Source organism: Mixophyes fleayi, chromosome 4, assembly GCF_038048845.1.
Source record: "Mixophyes fleayi isolate aMixFle1 chromosome 4, aMixFle1.hap1, whole genome shotgun sequence".
In the NCBI taxonomy this organism is placed as follows: domain Eukaryota; kingdom Metazoa; phylum Chordata; class Amphibia; order Anura; family Limnodynastidae; genus Mixophyes; species Mixophyes fleayi.
Genome location: NC_134405.1, coordinates 112424750 through 112447132, shown reverse-complemented (window position 1 = coordinate 112447132; position 22383 = coordinate 112424750). Strand labels below are relative to the sequence as shown.

Below are 22383 nucleotides of genomic sequence, written 5' to 3'. Positions count from 1 at the left end.
CCCTGTGCTGGGACTATTCCCTGCCACTCTAATGGTGGAGGCAGGGGCAATGGTAAAGACTGGGATTACTGGAGTGGAAACTTTGCCGTCCCAGATTATTACAGTGTAATGGTAAGGGGTCTAAAAGACTTTGTTCCACTACATTACTGTAGTACAAAAAAATTAAACAAACTCACAAACAAGTGTTTAATATAGTTGTAATGAAATAAATACTCCCTGAAACAACCTTGTGCGCTTTATTTTTTAAAAAAGCTTCATTCTTCTTATAAATTTTCTTTAATATTAAAAAAAACAAACATATCATGATGCAAACTGATGTGCTCAGAGAATTATTGTGTCCTCAATTGACTGAGAGTGTGAATCACAAGTAGGTTTCCCACTTTGGCTGGAATGTGATTGCAGACATTCTGCTGAGAGTGGCCCTAGCCAGCATTTCGCATCATACAGTACATTTTTTGTAAATTTGAATTGCTGTGGATTACAAAGTTTAATTTTGAATTATAAAGATTAAGGGGGGTATTCAATTGTCCGTGGGTTCGAGCGTGGAAAAACTAATACCGTTAATATGGTAATCTCTCGCTGGATTTCAGCTCGCAGCTCCTGAAATCCAGCTAGTAAATTACCGTATTAACGGTTTTTCCGCACAGGATTACCGTAATAACAGGGGATTTTCGGCAATCCCACGGACAATTGAATATGCCCCTAAAGATGTCTCCTTAGATAACAAAGCTTTAAGCTGCCCCATTGATTTACAAAGTTGTAACATTTTGCTTGTTGTGGAAATACAACATGCTATAGGATGTTTATTATTAGACATGCCCATATGGGCAAATGACAATGATTTCAGAGGCAGACAATGTATTTCCCATGTGTTGCGCTTTTATAAGCTATTTCACTGGTAACGTACGCTAATGCAAGAGATATAGGTTATGCTGCATTCTAACATTTTGAACATGGCGTTAAAATTTTACAATGCAATTTTGGGAACAAGCCCACAAGAAACCATATGTGATTTTCAGGTGATAGTTAACAGCTGAAAAGCATATTTACTACACATAGATGTGAACGAGCTCTGAGTGTAATCTACTGTAGATGTAGGATGTTGTCCCACCAGATAAGCTCTGTAACTGGACAACTTCAGTGCAAGTTTAAACTACAGGTTGGGAGCCCCGGAGGATCATGGGACTGCAGTACCGGCAGTGAGTTTATGTGAAACTGTGAAAGTCCTTGGTATTTGACACACATGGTTTGTTAGTTGGGGGCAGTGACTGGCTGGGCGTGGGGGGGGGGGGAGTCAGGATGGCATCTGATACAGGGGGGCCGGCCCTATAGTGGGCTACCTTGGGCTGGGTTACTGAGCTGTCTTCATTTTTTTGCCCTTTACAATGTTCCTAATAGGCTGCTGAGACGAGTTTCAGTCCCCCGGTCTAAATTTTGGCAGCCAGCCCCTGGTTTGGGGAGGGGAGCTTATTGCAAAAACAAAAGCCAATTTGTATTCAATTGTTCTTTAAGATCGGTATGATCTTGCAATGTAATGCGTCATGTTATAAAGCATTGTAGGGTAAAGCTTTGTTTAAAAAATTCCCAGCTATGTGTATCACAGTCAAAACGGTTTAAATTAGCAAATAAGGTTAATAGAAAGGCTTTGTTTGTAAATGAAAAGTTCAGAACTGGGCAGTTTCATTTCTGGTAACCGTTATCCTGGAAGTAATCTGTGGAGCATTGGTTTTTAGACTGTAGAAGTAAATGGGTTAAAGCTGTAAAATATTTATGCCTGAGCAGGCAGATCTGGCTCTGTTAAACACGTCATGATTAGCTTCAGTGCATTAGTCACAATTATGCCTCTGGCCCTGTTTGACTTTGTAAAGACAAATCTTACAGGTTTTTTTTTAACAATAGCGTGATATAATCAGTTCTACAATTCATGCACTTTATTATCCCGTGGTCCATGCTATTCCAGTCAGCTTTTATATTTAATGTAATAACGTAATTCTGCAATGATACAGATATGTACTAGAGACGTCAAGTTTTAAAGAATTGTGATATTACTTCATCTATTTGACATGGATGATTCAAACTGGACTTTAAAGAAGTATGTGAGTAACAGCACTAATCTTTTCACTAACTTCATAACTATTCTTTAGTGAGATGGAAAAATGTGGTCTGTATAAATAAATGAGATAAATGAGTCTATATTATATTCATTTATTGGCATAATTTATAAACTAGAAACTAATGAATAGATCTTGAAATGAAATTTAGTTTAATATCTTCTATTTTTGCTGTTACCTGCTCTTCCTTCATTGCTAATTAGCGCAATGATTTGGGTGGGGTGAGTTAAAATCATAAAGAAAACTGGGTCTAAATGCTTTATTATGTATTTGTTAATATTTATAATGATCAGTTGGTTGTTATTGTCTATGTCGGATTTGCAGAGTTTAAGACTGTGATGTAGGTTTTTTTTTTAACTGAAAACAGAATGTATAACTCTATTGCTTTATACAAATTGTACATGTGATTTCCAGTGATTTACAATGTGTCTTATGTTTACTGAGTTATTTATAGTAGAAAAGAAAACTGCTGCAAAAGCTGCTATGACATCACATGACTGCTTGTGTGCACCTGTAGTTTTACACCAGTCATTTGTGAACGTGCTTATCTCGGCTCAGGATGATGAGCAGATTAGACCATTGGCTATGGACAACAACATTTATCACATTTATGCACACAGGGGGAAGATATCACATATTTCAATGCTTTTATAAGTTTGCGTTCCAGCTCAGAACTTGCATCTGCTGAAAATCCCTAGATTTTAATACCAACTTTAAGTCCGAAATATTTTTTACCTAGTTTTTGCTTCCTTTTTTAGTTCCATCTCATGTAAAACATGTACACAGTTCTGTGCATATAATCAAAGTCCGTTGGGGGGGGGAGGGCATTCCTAATTCTATAGCAGACAGTGCTCAAGATGATATTTTATCATGTGCATGCCAATTTTAATATAGCATCTGCAATGATCATGCAAAACATCTGCACATTTGTGTAGGACATGAGCTGCACAAAATGATTTAAGTAATAAAAATGTTGAATTATACACAATACCCACTTTCTTTTTGTCAAATGGAGAAAGCTGGCACCTGCCAAACCATGGAGGACATGTCTACTCACACAGTATCAACCATACTCACTCCTGTAGGGCTTGATTGTGCAGTTCATCTCAAACAATTGTGCTCCATCTTTATGTTTGTCTTTTTGTGAGCTGATACTGGAGTCCTATGATAAAACTGTATTGTTATGCATTGCAGACAGCCTATAGTATTTAAGCATGTATTTATGCAATGCTCAGTTTTATTACTGTTGTTTTGTCTGTTGTATATAGTTAATAGTTGTATTACTTTTTTTCCTACAATGTGATTATTGAATTATACTGTTCAATCTATTCTTATTCTCTTTTTGTTATAAAGTCACAATGGCATTGTATAACTGCTGATAAAATCATGTAAAGTTGTAACCAAACCTGAAGTCATTTTAATCACATTGGACACAACTGTCAGTAATTTTGATCACAGATTCAATCAGATTGGAATGATCCAATAGGTTTGGAATGAAATGAAATGGAATTTGGATGCATGCATTATATAATATGTTTTAGGTCATCTGATGACTTCACACCCGTGCATACCGATGAGGGTTAGTGGTCAACCTCACTTTCTATCCTACCAGACTAAGGACAATCTCAATCAGATATTCCTTGTTTAGGGTGGCACCACATACTATACAATGGTCAAAATAACCACCCAAAATTACTGTTTTGTCCCTATTTTACGTATGCTCTCTTTTTCTCACTGTCAAGCACAAATTTTGGGCTCCAGTGTGTGATTTTCCCAGGACAGGTCCCTTTTTTACACACAAATGGCCTGACTCATTAAGGAAATGAAAGCAAAATAAAGAGTAACTTTGCACCTTGGCAAAACCATGTTGCATTGGAGGGGGAGGGAAATTTAAAACGTGGGGAGACATATATAATTTGGGTAGGGTATGTCCTAGATCAACTTTAAATGTCAGTGTAAAAATAAAGCAATGAAGTATTTGTGTGCTACATGAAAAAACAGCCAGTATTTAACTTGTGTGCAAATTAATAAACTAATTTGCATCCCTTGCATTACAACATGGTTTTGCCGAGGTTCAAAGTTACTAATTTCTTGCCTCACTTTCGTTAATGAATCAGGCCCTTTTTGTGAAAAAAAATGGGAACTGTCCTGGGAAAACTACTCATTGAAGCCCTAATTAGTCACTATACATAATCTGAAATTAAACCATTTAGGTTTTGAAACACATAAGCTGCTGACACATAAGATTTTAGATGAAACCAGGCATTGTACAAAGTGTGGCCCCTTCCAAAAATAGTCAAAATCTGATCAGACCGTCCGACTTGATTTGATCCAGGTTAAAAACCAGGTTGGCTGCTGACCCCTGTAGGCAGTAGGTTAGTGGCAATATACGTAACTATTGTCCCTCTACAATGGATGCCTTGTACCATACATTTTAATAAAGCTAATATGTTTCTTATTGTACCTCCACTCCATCCCTTACTAAGAAGCCTATCTCTTGGAAACTGGGTTTTTCTAGTGACCACTAAAGATGAACCAAGAGCTCCATCAGCATCAAAACACAAATTTGTATGTGTGAATACAGAAACTGAACAGAACTCATTTGGATTGATATGACATATGGCATTGAAATAATAGCCTGTGATTATATTATGCTATTGTATGAAGATTGTAATGTCCATTTTAGTTTGAGAGATTGCTGTAGAAGCCTAAGGCTGGGTACACATTACAGTGTTTTCAGCGACTATTGGGTCAATCGAGTGATAGACAACCTTTCGGGCCAAAATCGCATTAGTGTATATACTTTAACGATGGCCGACAGTCATTCCAAAGTACTAATCGTCGCCTAATTTGTTTGTTCAGCAAAACTATAAATTTAGTTCCAACATCGTTCCAATCCTGCAGTGTGTACAAAATCACCACCTATTACTTGACCAACTGCCGATAGTTCCTCAAATAGCGACTCCTTTCTGGGCGTCTATATTTAACTTTTTAATACCTCTATGTCTCCCACGTGGTGTGATGTCAAAATGCCAATCAAATGGGAATAATGTGCTTTATTTAAATAAATTAGCGTATTGCTGCAGGAAGGCCATGTATTTGAGTCACAATCTTTTGAGACGTGGTTACGACAGACATAAAACACAGCCCAGATGCTAAATTGAGCAAAAATCATTTAAAATGTGTAGTGTGCACGCATGAATCGACTGACTGATCAGAACTTCAATCGTAGGTACAATCGCTGTAGATAACACATTGGTCGGAAAGTTCTGTAGTGTGCCTAACATTAAAGTTCTACCATTGTCTCTAAATCCCTGAGATTACAAACAGGGGCGGGCTGGGCTGGGGGGCATAAGCCCCTCGGGCCAGACCAAAAAAATCTATTTTGGGCTTGTCCCTAGTCTTTATTACTTGGTGGCTGGCCCCTGCTTTGGGACCAGCCACCTTCTTCTATTGGCCGCGGCTCCCTAGGATCCAACCCCCCTCCCTTTCAATACGTGTGGCCTAGGTGTCACATGGGACGCGGACCACGTGACAGGTGCCGTCCCATGTGTGAAGAGGATCATCCAGAGCACTGTTGCATTATTTGATTTCTTTATTTAAGAATTATCTTTTATATTAATAAAGTATCGCTTTGTTAAGCAACAATAAAATAGCCTCTTTTTATTATTGATAAATATATATTGTACTGAAGACCACCCTTTACGGATGGGCCGCTGCTTATGGGCCAGTGCTATGTGCTTGCCCCCCGGGCTAAAGTCTGCCAGCCAGCGCCTGATTACAAATGGTGAATCATTGTAGCCAAACATTGAGCACATGGCCCCTTCCTCTGTGTAACCTTAGCATACAACTATGATGTGCAAAATAGTCAGTTTCTTATATAATTTTCTTTTCTAACTCATCATTTCAGTTAATATTATATGAAAAGTTTTTTTTTTACCCTTCTTACTTGTCCAATTTATCAGAAATTAGGACCTAATCCATGTATCGCATGTATAAAATGCAGTATAGGCTGACAGTATTCATCCCAAACTGGAAACTAGATTACAGTTTACTCATCTCCTCCACTCTGCCATTTCTAATCTGAATGCCTGAATTACAGTTTCTATGTTACCTTAACTGTATAGTGTGTCATTATCTGCCAGGAATTTATGAATAAATAAGTAATGATGACACTTATCATGTTAAAATAAGTCAACAATCTAAAACGCTCAAAAGAGAGGAGAGTTGATTGCAGTATCTATCATTGTTCTTACATTTAGCTATCCAGCTGAGAGTCGCAGCTCTTTAATGTACAGTTTATTTTTCTGTTTTTATTAGATATAACTGTGAATGCAAAGAAAGGTAATTGCTTTTGACTACATACAACAAGAATGGATAGAGTTCAGGACTGAAATTATGTAGTGATGCTATAAAACTTTATTTTTAAAGGAAGTAAACTACCATTTTATAGTAGGTCAAATATTCTATGGAACAATTGTATGGATTTCTGCATTAGCACTGATAGGAATATATTTAGGAAATCAAAGGCACCTAGTACAGTGAGTAAGCAATTTGTTATCCTCTTTAAAAGCTGTACACGATAGGGGAGCAGAGAGCCATTAATACAGTAAATTGAATAGCTGTAGAATGTACTCGTTTGTAGGCATAGAGTGTGCTGCAGGAAGATAGAGTGTTCACTCTCATCTTCAGCAATAAATTGTAATGGTACAGTGGCAGATAGCATCCACAGCAAAATTGTGTTTTTGTTTTCTTTAGATTTCAGGATCTTTATATTTTCCCTTGTCATATGGTGCTTTTTGTCATTGTGGTTGGAAGTGACAAGATAGAACACAGGGCTCATCAAGATGCTATTGCGATGTTTTATGTGGTGATACGTATAATAAAACAAGAATTTTCTCATGGCTGCCTAGGCAGTTTTATTTCTCTCTATTTTTAAATGATAACTCTTATATAGCTGGATCATTTTCATTATTTAAGTTTGCTGACATATATTACATGTTTTGGCAGTCTAACAGGCTGTCACTTTCACAATTGGGTACAAATGGAAAACAAATACTTAGCATCAAATTAGGGATGTGCACCGGCGACTTTTGAGGTCTCGTGTTTTGTGTTTTGGATCCGGATTTTCGTTATTTTTGAGGTTCGGATTTGTCTCGCAAAACACTTGACGAAAGGTCTCGGTTCGGATTTAAGGTATTGGATTCGGATTTTTTTTGAAAAAAACATAAAAAGTTTAAAAATCAAGTTTTTGGGCTTATTTTCACTCCTAGGCTATTATTAACCTCAATAACATTCAATAACAAGCATTTCCACTAATTTACAGTGTATTCTGAACACCTCACAATATAGTTATTAGTCCAAAACGTTGCAAAAAGGTATCTTTCTGGACTGCGTAGAGGAGTGGGTCACCACAATATCTTAAAAACCCTGAACTTTTATGATTCGCACCAATAATTGTACCTGGACTGCGTAGAGGAGTGGGTCACCACAATATATTAAAAACCCTGAACTTTTATGAATCGCACCAATAATTGTACCTGGACTGCGTAGAGGAGTGGGTCACCACAATATCTTAAAAACCCTGAACTTTTATGAATCGCACCAATAAATGTACCTGGACTGCGTAGAGGAGTGGGTCACCACAATATATATAATAAGAAAACCATCAACTTGTTTGATTCGCACCAATAAATGTACCTGGACTGCGTAGAGGAGTGGGTCACCACAATATATTAAAAACCCTGAACTTTTATGAATCGCACCAATAAATGTACCTGGACTGCGTAGAGGAGTGGGTCACCACAATATATATAATAAGAAAACCATCAACTTGTTTGATTCGCACCAATAAATGTACCTGGACTGCGTAGAGGAGTGGGTCACCACAATATATTAAAAACCCTGAACTTTTATGAATCGCACCAATAAATGTACCTGGACTGCGTAGAGGAGTGGGTCACCACAATATATTAAAAACCCTGAACTTTTATGAATCGCACCAATAAATGTACCTGGACTGCGTAGAGGAGTGGGTCACCACAATATCTTAAAAACCCTGAACTTTTAAGAATCGCACCAATAAATGTACCTGGACTGCGTAGAGGAGTGGGTCACCACAATATATATAATAAGAAAACCATCAACTTGTTTGATTCGCACCAATAAATGTACCTGGACTGCGTAGAGGAGTGGGTCACCACAATATATTAAAAACCCTGAACTTTTATGAATCGCACCAATAAATGTACCTGGACTGCGTAGAGGAGTGGGTCACCACAATATCTTAAAAACCCTGAACTTTTAAGAATTGCACCAATAAATGTACCTGGACTGCGTAGAGGAGTGGGTCACCACAATATATTAAAAACCCTGAACTTTTATGAATCGCACCAATAAATGTACCTGGACTGCGTAGAGGAGTGGGTCACCACAATATCTTAAAAACCCTGAACTTTTAAGAATCGCACCAATAAATGTACCTGGACTGCGTAGAGGAGTGGGTCACCACAATATATATAATAAGAAAACCATCAACTTGTTTGATTCGCACCAATAAATGTACCTGGACTGCGTAGAGGAGTGGGTCACCACAATATATTAAAAACCCTGAACTTTTATGAATCGCACCAATAAATGTACCTGGACTGCGTAGAGGAGTGGGTCACCACAATATCTTAAAAACCCTGAACTTTTAAGAATCGCACCAATAAATGTACCTGGACTGCGTAGAGGAGTGGGTCACCACAATATATTAAAAACCCTGAACTTTTATGAATCGCACCAATAAATGTACCTGGACTGCGTAGAGGAGTGGGTCACCACAATATCTTAAAAACCCTGAACTTTTAAGAATCGCACCAATAAATGTACCTGGACTGCGTAGAGGAGTGGGTCACCACAATATATTAAAAACCCTGAACTTTTATGAATCGCATCAATAAATGTACCTGGACTGCGTAGAGGAGTGGGTCACCACAATATCTTAAAAACCCTGAACTTTTATGAATCGCACCAATAAATGTACCTGGACTGCGTAGAGGAGTGGGCACTGGGCACCACAATAAAATATATAAAAAACCTTCAACAGGTCTGCATTACACTACACATACGGCTGCTCCTCCATCCTCTCCATCATATACATGTTGGAGTTTTAGCGTGTGACAACCTCTTGTTTTTGATAATGTCAGTGCATTTTGAATATTTTTCAATTTGCCCCACACCACTGAATGTACTTTATCTATGATACGCATCTATCTATCTTGACTGCGTAGTGTGGTGGCCCCGGTACACAATTTGGTACCGAGGCCACAATATAATTAAAAAACCCTCCACGTGTCAGAATTCCACCAAACAAGTATCTGGACTGCGTAGTGGGGTGGCCCCGGTACCCAACTTGATACCGGGGCCACAATAAAATAAATACACCCTCCACGTGTCAGAATTCCACCAAACAAGTATCTGGACTGCGTAGTGGGGTGGCCCCGGTACCCAACTTGATACCGGGGCCACAATACCTCCTCCAAACATGCTACAGACAATTCGTCATTGAGATCCCATTAAGTATGTTAAAGACAGACAGGGTCCAAGTGTTATTAGTTGACTTTGTAAAGAAAAAAACTGTCCCTGTTGCACATAGTCGTGCAATGAAGACTTACTTTTTCATTTAAAGGCACGATCTTTCAAGTGTAGTGTTTGTAAGTCTAAGTCATATTATACTTTTGGTAAAATTGGTTATTTTTGTTCCTCTTTATGTTAATTAATTAGTAATAGAATTAAAGTAGGAAATAGAATTAAATAGAATTAAAGTAGGAAATAGAGTGGTATAGAGTTGTAGTGTGGTATAGATAGAGTGGTCCACACAATATAATAATAAAACCCTCAACTGGTCTGAATTCCACCAAACAAGTATCTTGACTGCGTAGTGTGGTGGCCCCGGTACACAATTTGGTACCGAGGCCACAATATAATTAAAAAACCCTCCACGTGTCGGAATTCCACCAAACAAGTATCTGGACTGCATAGTGGGGTGGCCCCGGTACCCAATTTGATACCGGGGCCACAATACCTCCTCAAAACATGCTCCAGACAATTCGTCATTGACAGACCCCAGACAGACAGGGTCGTAGTGTTATTGTTTGACTTTGTAAACCCAAAAAAATGTCCCTGTTGCACTTGCACATAGTCGTGCAATGAAGACTGACTTTTTCATTTAAAGGCACGATCTTTAAAGTGTCAGAAAGAGAGAGAAGACACAGGAGAGGAGAGTTGTAGCTGGGGACCTGGGGTGGAAGCTCCCAGGCTCCCCCAGCATTGCCTGGAAGTCTGAGCGTGGTGACTGAGCCAGGGCAAGGAATGTGTGCCCTGGATGAGGGGGAGAACTCCATGCCACTATAGTGAACCCAAGAGAGAGGGGGACACTGCACATGGAAGAGGCCCTGGAGTGAGGGCTGCTACAAGAGGCATGGTAGCTGTAGTGTCAGATCCTGAGGCTGAGAGTACACAGAGTGACGTGTCAGAGCACAGGAGACATTATCCCCGCAGAGGAGGGATGAGCTGCAGTTGAGAGGTCTGCTGTTGAAATAGGACATGCACACTTTAACAAACCAATCATTTCAGCGACAGGGCCTACCAAACAACTTTGACTGAAATGATTGGTTTGTTTGGGCCCCCACACCAAAAAAGCTATTCATCTCTCCCTGTACAGACTAAACAGGCTCTACTGAGGCAAGATGTCGTCCTCATCCTCAACCTCTGATTCCTCTCCCCCTACAGTGTGTACTTCCTCCTCCTCACACATTATCAATTCGTCCCCGCTGGACTCCACAACCACAGGTCCCTCTGTAGTATCTGGAGGGCAGTGCTGTACTTCATTGAGGAATTGATTATTCATTTTTATAAACATCATTTTTTCAACGTTGTGAGGAAGCAACCTCCTTCGCCGCTCACTGACCAGGTTCCCCGCTGCACTAAAAACTCTTTCCGAGTACACACTGGAGGGGGGACAACTCAGGTAAAATAGAGCCAGTTTGTACAGGGGCTTCCAAACTGCCTTTTTTTCCTGCCAGTAACAATATGGACTGTCTGACATGTCTACTTGGATGGTGTCAGCAAAGTAATCATCCACAATTTTTTCTATTGTGACAGCATCCAATGCAGCGAGAGTAGACATGTCTGCAATGGTTGGCAGGTTCTTCAGTCCGGACCAGATGTTATCAGCATCCCCGCCAGTGCCTCTTTTGGGAAAACTGAGCTTTTTCCTCGCAGCCATAGATGTGGAAGAAAATGAGGGTGGAGCTGTTGGCATGTCACGGTCCTCTTCAGAGGACAATCTCCTGACCAGCAGGTCTTTGCACCGCTGTAGATTTGTGTCCGCCGGAAACAGAGACACAACATACGCTTTAAACCGAGGATCGAGCACGGTGGCCAGAATGTATTCCTCTGACTTTAAAAGAGTGACCACCCTCGGATCCTGGCAAAGCGTACGAAGGGCTACATCCACAAGAGCTACATGCTTGCTGTAATCGCAATGGCTTACCAGCTCCTCCCTCACTTTCTCCAGCTGCTTCTGCAACAGCCTGATCAGGGGAATGACCTGACTCAAGCTGGCAGTGTCGGAACTGACTTCTCGTGTGGCAAGTTCAAATGGCTGCAGAACCTTGCACAACACGGAAATCAGTCTCCACTGCGCTTGACTCAGGCGCATCCCCACTCCTTTGCCTATGTCGTAGGTGGCTGTGTAGGCCTGAATGGCCTTTTGCTGCTCCTCCATCCTCTGCAGCATATAGAGGGTGGAGTTCCAGCGCGTCACAACCTCTTGTTTGAGGTGATGGCAGGGCAGGTTCAAGCTTTTTTGATGTGCCTCTAGTCTGCGGTAGGCACTGGCTGAATGCCGAAAGTGTCCAGCAATTTTGCGGGCCACCGCAAGCATCTCCTGCACACCCCTGTCACTCTTGAGGTAATGCTGCACCACCAAATTAATGGTGTGGGCAAAACATGGGACGTGCTGGAAATTGCCCATATTTAATGCCCGCACAATGTTACTGGCATTGTCTGACACCACAAATCCCCATGAGAGTCTAAGTGGGGTAAGCCACTGGGAGATAATTTCCCTCATTTTCTCTAATATGTTGGCAGCGTTGTGCCTCTTATTAAAGCCTGTAATGCACAATGTTGCCTGCCTTTGCATGAGCAGCCATTTTGTAGATGCTGCTACTGATGCAGCTGTTGCTGTTGCTGCGGAAGGGGATGCATCTACCCAGTGGGCTGTCACAGTCATATAGTCCTTCGTTTGCCCAGAACCACTTGTCCACATGTCCGTGGTTAAGTGGACAGTGGGTACAACCGCATTTTTAAGAGCACTGAGGACACTTGATCGTACTTCTCTGTACATTTTTGGTATCGCCTGCCTAGTGAAGTGGAATCTCGAGGGGATTTGGTACCGGGGACACAATACCTCCATCAACCCTCTAAATCCCACTCCACTGATGGCGGACACCGGGCGCACGTCTAACACCAACATTGCAGTTACAGCCGCAGTTATACGCTTTGCAATAGGGTGACTACTATCGTATTTGGTGGTCATGGCAAACGACTGTTGGACGGTCAATTGTTTGGTGAAAGACTTAGCGGTCTTACGACTTCCCCTCTGGGAAGATGACCGACTAACAGCAGCAACAGCAGCAGTGGCAGTAGTAGGCGTACCGCTGCAGGATTCCTCGGATGAATCCCGTATTGAGGAGGACTCAGTCTGGCTGGTGACTTGGGCTGCAGGACTGAATCTGATGGAGATTGTGGAGGAAGTTGACGAGGAGGGTGTTGCTGGTGTGTATCCAACTGGACCACGGGATTTAGGTGTCCCTGTACCAATGAGGGTCCTAGCCCCAGTTCCTGAACTAACCACTGAACTATGAAGGTTATTCAGGTGACGTATAAGGGAGGATGTTCCTAGGTGGGCAAGATCCTTACCCCTGCTTATTTGAGCTTTACATAAGCTACATATTGCCATACATTGGTTGTCTGGATTTGGATAAAAATAACTCCAGACCGAAGAGGTGCATTTTTTGGTCTTCTGACCAGGCATGACGATGGGCTTTTTCATCCCATGGACATCAGCTGTTTCCCCCCCTGGTGCCTCATTTACAATAACCACATCACCATCCTCATCATCAAGTTCCTCCACAGCGCCAGCTACATCATCAATAGCCTCCTCCCGAGCCACCTCTTCCCGTACAGTGATGGGAAGGTCAGGCTTGACAACCACCAACACCCTTGGACTCGCCTTGGGGATTTGTGATAATTTCTCTTTAGAAGGCAGAGTTGTTTGCTGCTTTGTTGCTGACAGCATAACTCTCTTCAATTTTTTGTAGGGGGGGGGAGGAGGAGGAGGGCTAAGATCCGTGGGTGAAGCTGAACCACTAGTCATGAACACGGGCCAGGGCCTAAGCCGTTCCTTGCCACTCCGTGTCGTAAATGGCATATTGGCAACTTTACGTTTCTCCTCAGATGATTTTAAGTTTCTCTTTTTGCTACTTTTTCTTAACTTGGGCTTTTTGGATTTTACATGCCCGGTACTACGAGATTGGGCATCGGGCTTGGAAGACGACGTTGATGGCATTTCATCGTCTATGTCATGACTAGTGGCAGCAGCTTCAGCATTAGGAGGAAGTGGGTCTTGATCTTTCCCTACTTTATCCTCCAAATTTTTGGTCTCCATTATATGTAGCACAAGATACTGCAGAATGTGTGAACTTGGTAATATTGCAGTACCAATGGACTTATAATGCTGGATTGGTTTTGCAAATTTGGTTATAATTATTATATATTTTTTTTTTTTTTAAATTTTTTATTTTTTTTTACTTTTTTTTTCTTTTTTACAAACTTGGGAATAATGGGGAAATAACTATGCCCTTAGAAGCACAGAGCACAGGACACAGCACCACTGGACTGAACAGGACACGGCACAGGACCCAGCAGCACTACGGAACTCAGCAGGACAGAGCACAGGACACAGCACCACTGGACTGATACTGCAGAATGTGTAAACTTTGTAATATTGCAGTACCACTGGACTTTTACTGCTGAATGTGTGAACTTGGTAATATTGCAGTACCAATGGACTTATAATGCTGGATTGGTTTTGCAAATTTGGTTATAATTATTATATATTTTTTTTTTTTTTAAATTTTTTATTTTTTTTTACTTTTTTTTTATTTTTTACAAACTTGGGAATAATGGGGAAATAACTATGCCCTTAGAAGCACAGAGCACAGGACACAGCACCACTGGACTGAACAGGACACGGCACAGGACCCAGCAGCACTACGGAACTCAGCAGGACAGAGCACAGGACACAGCACCACTGGACTGATACTGCAGAATGTGTAAACTTTGTAATATTGCAGTACCCCTGGACTTTTACTGCTGAATGTGTGAACTTGGTAATATTGCAGTACCAATGGGCTTATACTGCAGGATTGGTTGTGAAAATTTTGTGGTAATTAAAAAATATTAAAGTAGTTTTTGGTATTTTATAAAAAAAACTTTTTTTTATTTTTTTAAACACAGGGGAATATTGGGGAAATAACTATGCCCTTAGAAGCACAGAGCACAGGGCACAGCACCACTGGACTGATACTGCAGAACACAGCACAGCACAGCACAGAACTAAACAGCACAGCACGAGATCTACCAGGACAGAGGACCACCTAACACACCCTCCCTCTACCCTGATCAATGCCCGAGTGAAGATGGCGGCGACTAGCGGGGAATTTATAGGATCCGAGTATCGCGAGATCCGACAACGGGATTATGAGTCAGAGCCTCAGTTTCACTTTTGAATTTGGCGCCAATACCCGGATCTGTCTCGGATCCGACTCGGATCCGCAACGTTCGGGTGGGCTCGGATTTCAGAAATCCGAGCGCGCTCATCCCTACATCAAATAAAAAGAAACACACAGGTATCAAGTCTGATTGTATAAATATCTATGTGTTACTGAATCGTTTCCCAAATCTGCCTACTTTCCAGGGACAGTCCTGGGTTTTAAAGATTTATCCCCATTGTCTTTGAAAATGTCCCTATTTTTTCATTATTGACCAACTATACAGTACAACTCCGCTTATTCTCTTATTATGATTAAACCCTCACTATCTAGTCTTATTCTCTTGGCTTTTAAAAATTGTTGTTTTTTTTGACATGTAGTATTTAAATTGCTAAAAAATTAACCTGCAACCAAGTTCAGTTAAATGTCATGATGGGAATTGTGGTGCTTCAAAGTCCATCTAGACAGAACAGAGGAAGAGATATTTTGAACCTTCAGCTCAGCAGTAAAGTATCCCTTAAAATTATTTTAAAATGTTGATAACTATTGTATTGGCAAACTACATTAAAGGAAGAAAAAAATAGTCATAAGATTTCAGGTTATTTCTATTAGATTGTATACCCTTTGAGAAAGGGATCTTATATTGAATGTTTTATAATACCTGTCTTTGCTATTATTCCCAGTTAGCTTGCCTTACATCCTGTAACACGGTTACCTAATAAATTATTATTATTATTACCATTTATTTATATAGTGCCACTAATTCCGCAGAGAACTCACCCACATCAGTCCCTGCCCCATTGGGGCTTGCAATCCAAATTCCCTAACACACACACACACACACACTAACCCTATATATACAAATGTATGTGCTTTTACAAAAGATAAAGCATCTAAATACACAGAAAACAGAGAGAAAAGTATAGCACATTCAAATTAAATACATTTTTTGAAAGTAAACATTGCAAGTAAAAAAAAACAACCAACCAAATCTAAAAATCTTTTAAATTGTTAACAGCTTTATTATGGTGATTTTTTTTCTTTGTCACACTGCTTCTCGGTCAGAGCAGACAGATTTCATGCTCCTATACTAAATATACACTGGTTGGTGCAAAATGTTTGGCGAACAGTATAGTAAAAATTGGAAAATGGAGATTTACTAAAATTCAACACTGCCTGTGTCTTAAAATTACTTCATACACAGATTAGAATGAGAAGCAAATCGTTATTATATTATTAATCATGTGTATCCGGCAGATGGTAGGATGTTAAAAATAGCAAGTTTTTTTTTTTATAAAGCTATGATCACTTACAGCCTTGACTATTTTCTTCCCCTCCCTTGAAGCCCTGTGGTGAAAATTGATGTATGACTGCTTGCATGGAGAAATAGGGCTTATTAAACAATTACACAGCCACATTGGTGTTATATACAGTGCGCTATTTAAGCATTAAAGCAAACCATCTTTATGCACGGGTCCTCATGCAGAAAAAAACTTGTGGATCAGAAGGGTATTTTCCCTCCTGCCCCCGTGCCTTCCCATGAATATAAGTATCCATAAGTGAGTTATTTACCATTATTGCACACGACCAGCAATCACATTACATTGGACATCTCAACCAAACATAATAATGGGGCAATTATTTAGCAGGTATATTGAAGTCAGTGTTTGAAATGCATGGAATTTTTTACACTGTTATAGAATATGATGGAATACATTCATAACAGCAAATAATTGAACTTGGACCGCTTACTGGACAAAGTAAAATAATGCTCTTCTCAATTATAATATAGATTTAGAGAGGTCCAAACCACCTCTATTGTTTAACACTACATAATAAATGATCCAGGGTTTTACTTTTTCTTTATCGAACGTCACTGTTCAGGAAGGACATGTTTCACCTCCTGTTACATGAAGTGGTCCTGTTAGAGGACTCCAGCCACTAATCCCTTATGAATGTAATAAAACATTATTGAGGTGATGAGGCTTCTTTTATGTTCTTTGATGGTGGTGTCATTTCAATGTCCATACAATCATGAATGCTGTGGTTAAAATAAATAAATTATTTAATTATTTCATTTAACAAAGTGTCCCCACCAAAAAAACTTAACACACCCTAGTGCTGGTGACACTATAGAAAGGAGCCTTCAGTGTGGGGTATAGTGTAAAATAATCCTAGGCCGGTCAACATGGCAGCCATGGATATGCTGGAGCTTGTAGTACTACAGGCACCAACATGTCCAGACATTTAATGGTGGCCTGGGCATGCTGGGATCTGTAGTCTGGGAAACTTGCAGGTGCTTAATCACTGGTATAAGTTACAAACTGATAATGATGATGATCAGCTGAGATGCGTCCGGATCACCATACCATTGCACAATGTGTCTAGTTTTTGGACGCTGTTTACGTCTGCGTTGTAAATGGAAATCGCAGTCAACTATGAGCATGTGCAGTTCAGTGCATGCACCCGATCTCAGGAGAGGCCACTGCTCTGATATTTTGAGAGCAGAACGAGACCCTCAGGTGGGAGCAGGGTGGGGGTGACCCGGCACACTCACTGCACTCCTTATAGCTGCACTCCTGGAAGTGAGCATACTGCATGTTATACACATGTCCACCTCTTACTGAATATATCTCTTGCTTTAGGTATGTTTTACTTCTATTTAGTTAGTCAGTAATAATTGGAAACTCATATATGACTTACCAGATTACTACAGGCTAATTAAATAAAAAAATATTTATATATCTGCTAATGTATTGTTTCATTGTTTCAGTACCACTTTCAGAGTTATTAAAGATTTTATCTAAAAATGAGTAAAACAAATGAAACATCCAACAATGCTTGTATGGCCACGAATTGGTGGTTATTTGTGTATTATTGTAATGTTTATAGAAATGTATTTGTTTGGTTCAAAAAATTGTGATAGACAGAGCTGAAACATCTATTAGTCTTTCTCCTATGGCCCAGTGGGGAAGGAGGGGCTTGGATTACTCTAACCCAATTTTATATGTTATTTTTTGACAATCAGAGAAGGGGGTGAAGGCCCCAAACCAGTATGTTACCTAGTCCCCATGAGGTTTTAATCCGGCTCTGGTGATAGATAACTAAGCATCAGAGAGGTGGGTGAGTCAGACAGGGGGTACCCTTCTTTTTATTGTTTTAGACATTATGATGTTGCTTTACAGTAACAGATTATTATATGATATGATTTAAGTTACTAATAAAATGATGAATGGAATATAAAGAGTGTACATAATTTATGAATGCAGATCACTGAACATAGGTGAGACTAGTACAATACTAGAACAATACTTGAGTCTAGTGTATAATTAATGGTTTGCCTTGGACCTGGAGAGGTCATTGATGAAGCTGCAAAATGGCTGATGCGCAGCATGTAATCAGCTTTGGTCCCACCATGCATCTTTATTGTGAAAGTTTACCTAGATTTCAGCCAAACCAAATAGTTTACGGAGCAAGATGCAAAACAAATGTTTACTTTATAGAGTGAGTTTAATGAAATAACATTAAGGGGTGGAGAGGGCTGTTTGGAGAGATACATGGGCAGTTTTATATTTGTTTGTATTCATACCAGCTTAGAGCTGAGTGAGCAATGGTTATGGGGCAGTATGGTCTTATTTGCTTCTTGCTTTACCTAATGAGTGACAGCAGCATCAATGAGACATTTGTGCTCACACAAAATACTGCTAAAATTTGGAAACGGAGTTGCTCAATGATTCAGTACACCAGCTAAATAATAATAGCACTAAAGACTTGCTAGAGAGACCTTTTGGTGTTTTAACTTTCCAAGACACCTTAGTTGAAATATATACTTAACAATGAAAATCACTGGCCTGTCAAAAACTGTAAGCACTATATAACACATACATAGAAAAGGTATTGTCAAACATGTTGTCAATATAGCCTTCAACATATGAAGCAATGTTTTTACATTGTCTTAACTGATCTAGATTCTGTTCTTTGATATTGAAACATTTTTTTTTTAAACACACTACAAGGGGTATAAATAATAAACTGCGGGTTTGAAAAGTGAAAATGTTGCCTATAGCAACCTATCAGATACTAGTTATCATTTATTTAGTACATTCTACAAAATGACAGCTAGAAGCTATAGGCAACATCTCTACATTTTCAAACCCGCAGCTTAGTAAATATACCCCCAAGAGTTTCTGGGACTAGGTGGAATATGGGATTTCAGTTATTAGCACGTGAGGGTCAGGTTCTAGTTGACAAGGAAGGAAAAAATATAAAAATATAAGAATGTGTCCATTCTTTCTGAAGTTTAGCATTTGACTTAGGGTAATCCTTTGGATGCATAATACGTATGCATAATGCAATTGTGAGTATGTAAAAAAAGAGGATTGATGAAGTTACTAGTTAAACAAGTATAGAAGGCAAACTTGTATTAGTTATAAGTGTGTGCAACTTTGGATGTATCAGAATTTCCATAAACACAGTATTTATATTCGCAACCTGGACTGTTGCAGTCATATAAAACGATTCTTATTGATTACAGGCCAAGCTAATGATGAAGAGCACTACCCAATCCGTGGCACTATGGGGAAATCGGGCGCCTGCTCACAGTATCACAACCATGATGATAACAGATGATCAGAAAACCATTGTCACTGGAAGTCTGGAGGGACAAATATGTCTTTGGCATTTGTCAATGGAAATGAAGGTTTGTTAACAAAGACTTGTCATCAATTTGAATGCATGGATCCAAATGTGTGATAAAATATAGAGAATGGTTTATGAGAAATAGCTGATAGTCATAGGATACGTACATGTAAATTAGCTCTAAAATTATATATGTTATATATATAATAGGGTACATAGATACATCATAAACTGTATATTGTAGAATAGGCCATGTCTATTTCTCGTGTGTCTTTTCATAATATACAAGTTAACCCGTGCATGATACTCATGCATTCTAGTCAAATCAAGCTACTTAAGGTGTTAAAAAGGTTCTTGTCATGCATTTGGGCCTAGCCCAGGCCTCCTCAGGGGTAGAGCGTTACTTCCCGACGCAAGCGCCCTTTTTTAACGTGGTTTTGTCCACATGTCACCACCTCATCATTTTTCTCCATCACCTCATCCTTCATCTTCAGGCATTTATATAGTAGAAGCTTATGCAGCTTACAGTTCTTAGAATCAACAAGTTCTAGATCTCATATATTGCAGAACTAATAGGGAACCTCCATAGTCATGGAATTCCGGACTAGTAGTCTATGACATTATATATGGGTCAGAAGTAAAACAGGACAAGTGTGCTGTTTGTGTCATGCAGCATAAGTGTTTGTCTGATTGTTTAGAAAGCTTAAATCTCTGTTGCTGTAACTATACATGGACCTATAGCTACTGTAATGATTTAACGGCACACCACTGATCGGAACTGCACCTATATAGAAGAAAATGTGTCACTACAAGTACGAGCCGAAACAATGGTTCATTTAAAATTCAGTTTCTGAATAGATAAAAAATAGGAAATCCACTGGTGTGCTCTGATTTATAAGAAAAGCCAGCATTTAAGCTCATAGTAATATAGTAGGTAATCAGGAATGTAACAGTCAAATGCTTCCATCGGCCAGTGTAAATATGCTGCCATTGTTGCTACACAAACCAATGCACTTTGGCTTAAGCACACCTGTGCAATTCAAGGGACACAGTATCACCAAAGGGCAAATCTCTCTGTGCCATGGGCAGTGTACTCTGTGCAGTGCTGTCACTGTGCCCCCTCCCTAACATGTGAGGCAGGCCAGCAGCATGAGTAAATATTAAATTAATAAAATAAAAATAAATGAAACTTCTAGGATGTGGAAGTCTCGCCCTAAGGTAAGCTCTGTCCACAGTGATTGTGCAAGAGCGTAACATTAATATATGTGTTCAGCATTTCTGCAGTTCCAGGCTCAGAAACAGAGCATACTACTCAGGTGCCTTGTTCCTGTGCACCATTTAGACACCTTAGAGAACAAAAAAAAGTAGTAATGAAAGCGGTGAATATAAATCTCCCCCGCCCCAGAATGTATTGGTGGTCGGGTGGTTTCAAAGACAAACAAAAGTAATAATACAAATTTGTATATCAGACTAGGCGCCGTCCTCTCCCAGCTGCCGCCATTGGCATGTGGCCCTCCATGTTTATATAGCAAGTACTGTCTTGTCTTTCTGTTTCTGGCATAGTACATAAGAAACCTAAAGAGAAGTCTCAAACATTTTGTAGGCGCTATAATCTCACTTAAAACATTAAAGTAAAGCCCAACTTGTTGCAGTCAAAATCGGACGTATGAAACACTGATTCGCAGAGGAAGAGGAGAAGTCCTTAAAATCAGTTTGAGTAATGTTGTTGTATTGATCCTGGCCAGCTGACCATAAGGTGTCGTTTTCTGCTAGAGGAGGATAGTGGTGTATTTAGATCCAGACTTACCCATTTCATATGTTTGTTGTACAAACATTCTTAATGTGTCCTTGAAAATTGTGAAGGAATAGTAGATTATCTGAGGATTTGGAGGACAGAACTCACATTGAAGGAGCAAGCGAGGAACAAGAGAATAATATAAAAAAAGATGCTACTAGTGAATTGTGGTAATACAAAATACTGTACAAATCTGTTACGTTAATCTAATAGTCTCTAATTGGTGGACATTACTACTCTACATGAAGAAAGGAAACACTTTTGGCCCTTCATCTTTCGCATTGATCTGTTGTGATATATCCTGTTGCATTCAGTCTTAATGGTGTATAATAAACTCTATAAACCAATTGCACTTGTATTAATCTGTCTGTGGCAATTACATCAGATGTCAGTAGTCTATATGATTGTTTTCTTCTCTAGGTCTAGTATGTCAGCTTTCCACGTTGTGTACGATTCTTCCAAAAAGGATTACGGGCCACTAATACCAGTTCTTTAGGCATTTTATATGGCACAAAATATTCTATTGGGTCACCATGTAATGTGACACCTAATAAACTTGTTAGGAATAAAATACTGCTTTTTTTTTATACTGCCAGCTGAAAACACATATATTTACATTCAAGCTAAATTAAGTACATGATTTCACAAAGCGTTACATGCACAGTGAGCCTACAGTTTTGGACTTAAATCAATTACCGCTATGGTCTCTGATAAAACTACCTAATTTGTGTGAGGTTTCTGCAGGGTATTTGTCTAAAACTAGGTATCAAGCATAAACGCTCCATCTGCATGGTCTAAAACTAGGTATCCAGCATAAACTCTCCATCTGCATGGTCTAAAACTAGGTATCCAGCATAAACTCTCCATCTGCATGGTCTTTGACTTTAGCTGTCCCCTTTTCCTTACTGCTGGACACGTTCGCTGGTAATCAGTTGCTTCCAGGTCTTGTGGCATACAGTAGTAGAGACTTAATCTGAGATAGGCTCCGGCACAGGAGAATATTGGAGACACAAAGCCA

At 39.7% G+C, this 22383-nt stretch overlaps 1 protein-coding gene and 1 long non-coding RNA gene across 3 annotated transcripts in view; one reads left to right on the top strand and one right to left on the bottom strand.

Moving 5' to 3' along the window:
• Nucleotides 1-22383, top strand: part of WDR72 (WD repeat domain 72) — a 247424-nt gene that overhangs the window by 55567 nt on the left and 169474 nt on the right. For both annotated transcript variants that reach the window (XM_075208023.1, XM_075208021.1), the window contains exon 2: nucleotides 19467-19631. In XM_075208023.1, coding sequence (XP_075064124.1) covers nucleotides 19476-19631 — 156 coding nt within the window. In that variant the 5' untranslated portion in view covers nucleotides 19467-19475. The remainder of the gene's footprint in view (nucleotides 1-19466; nucleotides 19632-22383) is intronic.
• Nucleotides 16769-22383, bottom strand: part of LOC142151920 (uncharacterized) — an 88662-nt gene continuing 83047 nt past the window's right edge. Inside the window, exon 4 of the long non-coding RNA XR_012691266.1 lies at nucleotides 16769-16973. This is a non-coding gene — a long non-coding RNA (uncharacterized LOC142151920). The remainder of the gene's footprint in view (nucleotides 16974-22383) is intronic.